This window comes from Trichomycterus rosablanca, chromosome 11, assembly GCF_030014385.1.
Source record: "Trichomycterus rosablanca isolate fTriRos1 chromosome 11, fTriRos1.hap1, whole genome shotgun sequence".
Classification (NCBI taxonomy): Eukaryota; Metazoa; Chordata; class Actinopteri; order Siluriformes; family Trichomycteridae; genus Trichomycterus; species Trichomycterus rosablanca.
In genome coordinates this window covers 30423886-30433098 of record NC_085998.1, presented here as the reverse complement: position 1 = coordinate 30433098, position 9213 = coordinate 30423886, and the positions used below count along the sequence as shown (strand labels likewise).

The window sequence follows — 9213 nt, the reverse complement described above, 5'->3', positions numbered from 1 at the left end:
GAAGCAGAGAAGGAAGGGGCCTTTGCTCAGGGACCCAATTGTGGATTTATGGCAAAGCTGGGATTCGAACTGTCAAAGCTAAAACGTGTGCTGTCAGAAGTGGGATTCGAACCCACGCCTCCAGGGGAGACTGCGACCTGAACGCAGCGCCTTAGACCGCTCGGCCATCCTGACTAGCTTACCAAAGTCAATGTTATTTGTAATCATATAGTAACTATTAATATAATATAAAAAAATACATATAAGATTTTAACAGCACTTAATCTCCAGATGTTGTTTTTCTTAGGAAAACATAAATCAACATAAGCATAAATTATATATAAAGTAATATAGCTAAACTGAATGCAATAGCAGTAGTTATTAAAAATTCCATTCTACCTTTTTAAAACCAAACTTTATTTTACTCCATTCCTTAAATAATAAAATAGTAATGGTCGTTTGGTCACAAAAACTAATAACTTCTATTTAGATATAGGTCTAGTTGCAATTATAAATATTCAACCATTCACTGTTTATTGAAATAAAAATTAATTAATAAAAATTGTTTTATTAATCAGTAAAATGTATATATTGATACATACATGCAATTTTGAGTTCTCCTAACATATGTCCAGGTGCTCTGCTGTTCAACCTCCAGCCTTAGTACATGGTGGAACATCCTTTGGCCTAAAAACCTCTAATAAACACTTTTTCTAAGTGTTAACAAGCTTCTGACACATCTCATCTGAGGGACAGTTTCCTTTATTGTCCTAATAAGATGGCTCTGGATGAAATATTGGACTTTATCCTTCAGCCAGGTAGGGTTACTAGTGTGCTGTTAATTCTGGACAGTATTCCGAATGGCATTATAGTGCAAAGACAATAGGGACAACAACAAGGTGCAATGACAAGGTGCATGGACAAAGATAAAGGTGCATGGAGAAAGACAAAGGTGCATTGACTAGGTGCATAGACAGAGGTAGACAGAGGTAGTGTTAGCAGCTTAGGTTTAAGTAAACAAGGAGCATGGCTCAGATATAGAGTCCAGTTAAAGTGCATGTGCAATGAGAAGGTAAAGTCCTATAAGTGTATTGTGAGAGAAAACTAAGTACCTGTAATGTGTAGAGTGCAGGGTTGGATAGTGACAGTCACAATTGTGTATGTAATGTTCAGAGTCTTGCACCATTACATTTTGGTGCAATTAAACAATCACATCTCTCATAGGTTTCACCATGGTTGCAACACACCTTGTACAAACCTGTGGGTTGTGTATATATAGCCTAACCCATCACAGCTAAAAATAAATTAAAGGTTCTCGAATGGTTTAATCATGTTGTAACTAAGCTTTAAACTTTGTTTTAAGATCAGCAATATTATGTAGTGGTTGAATTGTTGCGACATGCCAGTATAAAGAAAATGGTGCCAAATACCATGCGACTTTTTAATCAACTGTTTATTTAGAAAGTAATAACATTAATATACAGTACATCAGTTGTATAAAAAAGACAAGCCCTTAACCCAAACTCATGACCCCCTTCTTCATACAATCATGGCCAAAAATACTGGAACCCTTGCATCACTCATCCTAGAAAACTGTTGTGATTATGAATACTTTGCAGCTGTATATCTTACACTGGCTGAGTATAGTCTATTACATAGAGATTGTCCAGTGTAACACTTGCTTCTTCTGAATTCATGGACAGAATGAAAAAAAATAGTGCACTTCTTAGCCTTCTCACTTAGCGAGAGGCCAAATGGATACACTGATGGGACAGTAAGACAGAGCACAGAATGGGAAGAAGCGAAAGAACCAGCAGTAAAACACAATACTCCTTGAATACAAGTATAAAATAGGTTTATGTAAAGTGAGTGATGCACAGAAGCATCAGTCCTAAGGACCCTGGTTTGAATCTTGCTTTTGCCACTGTCTGAGATGTGTGTGAGCATGGGTTTACCTTGAGTACTCAAGATTCCTAAAAGATCCAAAGTAGACTGCTTCTTTAATTAGCCTAAAGGTATAAGTGAGTGTCTATATGTGTGAGTGTATAAGAGACAAAGTCAAATGGTGGATGTAGTGCTTTATAAGCACTTGGATTAGCCTACTATTATTTGGTGGCAGATATACATTCCTCATTATAAAGAACCGTATGTGTTGTGTAGGTAATCAATGACAGCAGATGTACTCGATAAACCATTAAAGACTTTCCTCTCTGGCTGAGAAGTAATGCGTTCTAGCATGTATATGAGGTGATGGTGGAAGCAGGTGAAAGGAGTCCCATGCTTCAAAGAGATGTCCACCCAGTCCCAGACACACTGCAAGGGAGTGTACTCGTAGCCTGCAAACAAGGCTGGATTGGCCAGCAGCCCCCGGGCAGACATCACTCCTGCAAATATTAAGATTGAAAATGTGATTAAAGGTCTCTTTAAGTTTTATTTATTCACACAATACAAAGAGTGACTTAACACTATATAGACTCTTGAACGGACTGACAATTCCCTCACCAAGTTTGGCACAAAGTAGTGAGCCACGACCCATCTCTGCTTGCAAAGACTGAGCCTTTGTTGGATCTTCCTTTTATACCCAATCATGATTCCCTCACCAGTTACCAATTTACCTGCTTGTTGTGGAATGTTGTGTTCTAAACTTTTAAGTGTGTTGCAGGCATTAACTGACAAAAGTGCAGAAAAAAGTACTTAATGTTTTGGCTGATCAGCTTGATTGTATTTTGAATTTAATACCTTTGAATTTCATTTTGAATTTGAAGAAAGTCCAAGAGAATTACCAAATCATAGATTACATTTAAAATACAATCAAGCTGATTAGCCAAGCCGCTCAGGTGGTGCAGCGGTAAAATACGCTAGCACATCAGAGCTGGAATTTCAAATACATCGTATCGACTCTCAGCTCTGCCATCCGACTGGACTAGCTGTTGTTTATCCAGGTAGGGAGCCGGATAGGGACCTCATAACTGATGCAATTACGACCTCTGTTGGCTGATTGATGGCGTCTGCACAGCGTGGAAGAATAATGCTGATCAGGGTGTGGCTCTCCGTGCACAGACTGATCTGCATATGAACTCGCCTCGTGCAGGTGAAGAGATGCAGTCGGCTACTGCTCACGTGTGTCAGTTTGCTCTCCTCAATCGGGGTGGGGGTCAGCACCAGTAAAGAGGAAGCATAATGCAATTGGGTAAAAACTGGATGCGCCAAAAATCCAGAGAAAAAGGGAGAAAATGCAAAAAAAAAAGCTGATAAGCCAAAACATTTAGTAATTTTTCTGAACTAAATGTATTTGTTAGTTAAAGAATTCAAAGGCATTAAATTCAAAATACAACCAAACTAATCAGATAAAACATTAAGTAATTTTTCTGCACTTCTGTCATTTAAAGAAAGTTGAACGATTTATAGATTCTTCTTTATATTTACATTCTACAAAATGTCCCAACTTTTCTGCAGGTTTGTAAACTGGTGACTATTAATCCCGAAGGAAATTGAGGAGATTAAAGTGTCTGTCTGTCTGTCTGTCTGTCTGTCTGTCTGTCTGTATTTGTAATAGTTATATTAAAGCATTTGCATTATTGTAAACTAACATGCATTTTACCCAAAAACATACCGTCCACCCCTGTAAGCTCATGTATGGACTCCACATCTCTCAGCGTCTTGATGTCACCGTTGGCAATAACTGGAATGCAAAGGCTATCTTTAATCGTCTTGATAGCATCATAATGTACTGGCTGATGCCTCTCGTCGGCTGTTCGCCCATGAACTGTAATCCACGACACCCCAGCCGCCTCTGCCTTCTGACAAAGGTCAACAGTCTTCTTTACATCCTTATGAACTCTGGAAGTAAATATCAACCAGAAAATCTGAGCATTAAAATCACTTTATATTATTCTATTAAATAGAATTCTGTGTTAAACATTTGTACCTTATCTTAATGGACACTGCATAATTGGGTTTGTCTACTTGGTTCTTGACGTGTCTCACCATGTCCTTTACTAGTTGTGGTTTGTTGATCAAGCACGCTCCATAGCCTTCTGCCATTGCCCATCTGAAAATGCCAGAGAACAGACATGCTGTCATGGTTAAAGTGCCCTAAAAAACATTCTGCGGTCATCTTTAATTAATTGTATTAAATCTAGTACTTAGTTGATCTATAGAAATAATGTTCAATCAAAAGACATTACCAATGCCTAGTTAGTTTAATGCACAGCTGTAATTGCTAACTGTTAGAAGTAACAGCTGCCAACTGTAATACAAGCAATAAACATAGTAAATACATAATGTGTTAAATTTATGATATTTTAGAATTTGTTTTAAAAATCTCATAAGTCAAACTAATACAAATTCTGGTTGTGACCATTATTTAAATGAAAAAAATCATCAATCGTGTTTTTTGATTAAGATTTACCTTTGAGGACAGCCGCAGTTCAAATCCACCCCATTTGAAAAGGGGGCCACCATACACGCAGCATTTGCCAGCGTTTGGGCATCTTTTGCAGCAAATTGTACGATCAAAGGTTGGTCAGCTAGTTAGCACAAACAAGAAAAGTGAACTGTAAAAAATCTATAACTATATCTGTAAACAAGACATTACAAGCATGTGCGATATTAATTAGAGGAACAAGGTGGCCCACTAAGCGGTGTTAGTAATGAACAACTCTGAATACAATCTGTCATCCAAAACAATCTAAACAAAGCTATTCTTTTTAAAAATAAATGATTAAATCATGTATTATGAATAAATATGTCTATTGGTTGCTCTTATGTATCTGCCAAATATTGGCTGAATATTGGCTGATTACGGAAATAAATAAACTGATTTCATTCTCTAGCTTATTAGATCCTAATAGTATATTGCCTATTGGCCAGATTCACATAGAGATATAAAGCAGCCACCTGGTTTAATATGAGCATATTAACTTTACAGCGTTATACAGTTGCACACAGTAACAGCTGCAAGAATAAATATAAAGTAAATGTGCAAAAAAACAATGTTTCATGTGTTTGAAAGAACAGCATTGGTTTTAAATGTAACATTCCCATGCAAATTAAAGTGTTAAAAGGAGGTGACACACACTTACTTCTGTTTGTTTTTAATTGTTAAAAGAACACTGTACCTGCCTATACCTGTAGTGTTACACTCTTATGCAATTTTGAATGCAACTGGGTGTTCCAATGACAATGACCCAGATCACAAACCAAAACCTGTTTTTAAACAGCTGAATAAAGACATATCTAAGCTTGTTCTTTCCAAAGTGTTAATCTTAACTGTATTGAATAGAATCTATCAGAAAACCACCACATTTGGTTAAGTGCTACCATTTCTGCCAAACTGGCTGATCAACGATTTAACCACAATTCCACTAATCTTGGTGATGGCAGTAAAAGGCTAATCAAATTATTAAGTGACATGTAACAGAGTATTAGGTGTGTTTTGACCAAGCTTTTTAAAAAAAAAACAGCCAAAAACGCTACGGAAATTCTTATGTAAATTTTTAGCTGTTTATAATGCCCGGCTTGGTGGCTCAGTAGGTCGCCTCACAGCAAGAAGGTCCAGGGTTTGATTCCCAGGTGGAGTAGTTTGGGTTAAATGAAGATACTAAAGTCACCCTGGGTATGAGTGTGTGTGTGTGTGTGTGTGTGTGTGTGTGTGTGTATGTGATGTAATGGTAACCTTTCCAAGGTATGTCCTATCTTTCGGCAAGTAAATGAGACCCACCGCGACCCTAAATAGGATAGTTGGTATAACAGACAATGTTTATTTATTTATTAGGATTTAAATATCATGTTTTACACACTTTGGTTACATTCATAACAAGAGAGGTAGTTACTGGTTACACAAGATTCATCAGTTGAAGTTTAAAGTAAAACACAGTCATGGACAATTTTGTATCTAGGCAGACACGGGGAGAACATGCAAACTCCACATAGAAAGGACCCGAACCACTCCACTTGGGAATCACACCAAGGACCTTCTTGCTGTGAGGCGACAGTGCTCCCACCGAGCCATCGTGCCCCCATAACAGACAATGAATGGATGTTTGTTTGTTTGTTTGTTTGTTTATTGGGATTTTAACGTCATGTTTTACACTTTGGTTCCATTCATGACAGGAACGGTGGTTACTCATTACACAAGGTTCATCAGTTCACAAGATTACATCAAACACAGTCCTGGACAATTTTGTATCTCCAATTCACCTCTCTTGCATGTCTTTGGACTGTGGGAGGAAACCGAAGCTCCCGAAGGAAACACAAGCAGACACGGGGAGAACATGCAACTCCACATAGAAACCCATCGAACCCAGGACCTTCTTGCTGTGAGGCGACAGTGCTACCCACTGAGCCACCCTAACAGACAATAAATGGATGAATGAATGTTTATAATGCATTATATTATAATGACTATAGTTTGTTTCTGCAGTTCGTGCATGTTTGTTAAATTCCCCTCAAAAAATCAAAATAGCCAAGTTACTGAACCCAAAATGAAAGGTGTTTGTTTGCTCTTTAGACATTTAGAAATGATTAAATCTCCAGATCTAAGAAGGTAGAGGTCAGTGAGTGAGTGAATGAGTAAGTGAGTGAATAAGTGAGTGAGTGAATAAGTGAGTGAGTGAGTGAATAAGTGAGTAAGTGAGTGAGTGAATAAGTGAGTAAGTGAGTGAGTGAATAAGTGAGTGAGTAAGTGAATAAGTGAGTGAGTGAATAAGTGAGTGAATAAGTGAGTGAGTGAGTGAATAAGTGAGTGAGTGAGTGAGTGAATAAGTGAGTGAGTGAATAAGTGAATGAGTGAGTGAGTGAATAAGTGAATAAGTGAGTGAGTGAATAAGTGAGTGAGTGAATAAGTGAGTGAGTGAGTGAGTGAATGAGTGAGTGAGTGAATAAGTGAGTGAGTGAGTGAATGAATAAGTGAGTGAGTGAGTGAATAAGTGAGTGAGTGAGTGAGTGAATGAGTGAGTGAATGAATAAGTGAGTGAGTGAGTGAATAAGTGAGTGAGTGAGTGAATAAGTGAGTGAGTGAGTGAATAAGTGAGTGAGTGAGTGAGTGAATAAGTGAGTGAGTGAGTGAATGAGTGAGTGAATAAGTGAGTGAGTGAATAAGTGAGTGCGTGAGTGAGTGAATAAGTGAGTGAGTGAGTGAATAAGTGAGTGAGTGAGTGAGTGAATGAGTGAGTGAATGAATAAGTGAGTGAGTGAGTGAATAAGTGAGTGAGTGAGTGAATAAGTGAGTGAGTGAGTGAGTGAATAAGTGAGTGAGTGAGTGAATAAGTGAGTGAGTGAGTGAGTGAATGAGTGAGTGAATGAATAAGTGAGTGAGTGAGTGAATAAGTGAGTGAGTGAGTGAATAAGTGAGTGAGTGAGTGAGTGAATAAGTGAGTGAGTGAGTGAATAAGTGAGTGAGTGAGTGAGTGAATGAGTGAGTGAATGAATAAGTGAGTGAGTGAGTGAATAAGTGAGTGAGTGAGTGAATAAGTGAGTGAGTGAGTGAATAAGTGAGTGAGTGAGTGAGTGAATAAGTGAGTGAGTGAATAAGTGAGTGAGTGAATAAGTGAGTGCGTGAGTGAGTGAATAAGTGAGTGAGTGAGTGAATAAGTGAGTGAGTGAATAAGTGAATGAGTGAGTGAGTGAGTGAATAAGTGAGTGCGTGAGTGAGTGAATAAGTGAGTGCGTGAATAAGTGAGTGCGTGAGTGAGTGAATAAGTGAGTGAGTGAATAAGTGAGTGAATAAGTGAGTGAGTGAATAAGTGAGTGAGTGAATAAGTGAGTGAATAAGTGAGTGAGTGAATAAGTGAGTGAGTGAGTGAGTGAATAAGTGAGTGCGTGAGTGAGTGAATAAGTGAGTGAGTGAATAAGTGAATGAGTGAGTGAATAAGTGAGTGAGTGAATAAGTGAATGAGTGAGTGAATAAGTGAGTGAGTGAGTGAATGAGTGCGTGAGTGAGTGAATAAGTGAGTGAGTGAATAAGTGAATGAGTGAGTGAATAAGTGAGTGAGTGAATAAGTGAATAAGTGAGTGAGTGAATAAGTGAGTGCGTGAGTGAGTGAATAAGTGAGTGAGTGAATAAGTGAATGAGTGAGTGAATAAGTGAGTGAGTGAATAAGTGAATGAGTGAGTGAATAAGTGAGTGCGTGAGTGAGTGAATAAGTGAGTGAGTGAATAAGTGAATGAGTGAGTGAATAAGTGAATGAGTGAGTGAATAAGTGAGTGCGTGAGTGAGTGAATAAGTGAGTGAGTGAATAAGTGAATGAGTGAGTGAATAAGTGAATGAGTGAGTGAATAAGTGAATGAGTGAGTGAATAAGTGAGTGCGTGAGTGAGTGAATAAGTGAGTGAGTGAATAAGTGAATGAGTGAGTGAATAAGTGAATGAGTGAGTGAATAAGTGAATGAGTGAGTGAATAAGTGAGTGCGTGAGTGAGTGAATAAGTGAGTGAGTGAGTGAATGAATGAATGAATAAATATGAATTAGAGCTCACAGTTATTGGTAGTTAGCTCACTGTCTCTGGCTTTGGCAGAACGAACGAAATCAGCTGCTATAATCATAGGAGTGAAACACAGGTCGCAGTCGTAGTTCCGTACCAGTGATCTAAAAGCCAACCTGACAGACAAAACAAGTCATAAGTAACATAAGCAGTAATTAAACGCATATAGACTTATTTATACGAACTCTTTAATAAACAGTTAGTACTGTACTTACTTAGAATAGCGGACCATTGGAGCACAGACTTTAACAACGTTTCCTGTCTCAAATAACTCCATGATGTTTTAAGATGTTATTTAAAAGCAATATGTACTTAAAATGTAGGGATAAAAATGAATAAATATGAAGATAAATACAGTTGAGCGCTTCATTAGTCTTGTAAATACTGGTGTTCTCTTCCAGTGAACATCTCAAACCCACTTTGACTGTTATTCAATTAAGTAATAGATCATAAATATAATAAATAAAATATAAAGTCTAGATATAAAAATCCTCTTTCCCACGTTGTTGTTATGTCCAGTTTTTCGGCAGATTATAATAAATGGTAAACAGGTTATATAGTGCATTGGCGCCACCTACTGGACTGGAGTGTAGTCATCTCTTCACCGCTTTATTCATAGTTCCCGTTGACCTGCCTCTTGTTTCCTTCTCTGACTAATTCCCTCCTTACCTCTTCGTTTTTTGTGGACAACCTTTTTTATTTCTATTTTTTTCCCTTAGTTTTTCTCCCAATCTAGTCGTATTCAATTACCCA

General features: G+C 37.8%; 1 protein-coding gene and 1 non-coding gene across 2 annotated transcripts; both read right to left on the bottom strand.

Annotated features, from left to right (window-relative positions):
* Nucleotides 1-91: 91 nt before the first annotated feature.
* Nucleotides 92-174, bottom strand: trnal-cag (transfer RNA leucine (anticodon CAG)). Its single transcript has one exon. It is a non-coding gene; the product is annotated as a tRNA-Leu (tRNA).
* A 1256-nt stretch (nt 175-1430) lies between these two features.
* dus4l (dihydrouridine synthase 4-like (S. cerevisiae)) lies at nt 1431-8954 on the bottom strand. Its single transcript, XM_063004689.1, has 6 exons — nt 8676-8954; nt 8455-8576; nt 4391-4508; nt 3908-4030; nt 3593-3819; nt 1431-2363 (listed from the first exon to the last, which is right to left on the bottom strand). The coding sequence occupies exons 1-6, from the start codon at nt 8735-8737 to the stop codon at nt 2113-2115; spliced, it is 903 nt and encodes a 300-aa protein (XP_062860759.1). The 5' UTR covers nt 8738-8954; the 3' UTR covers nt 1431-2112.
* Between the last annotated feature and the right edge of the window lie 259 nt (nt 8955-9213).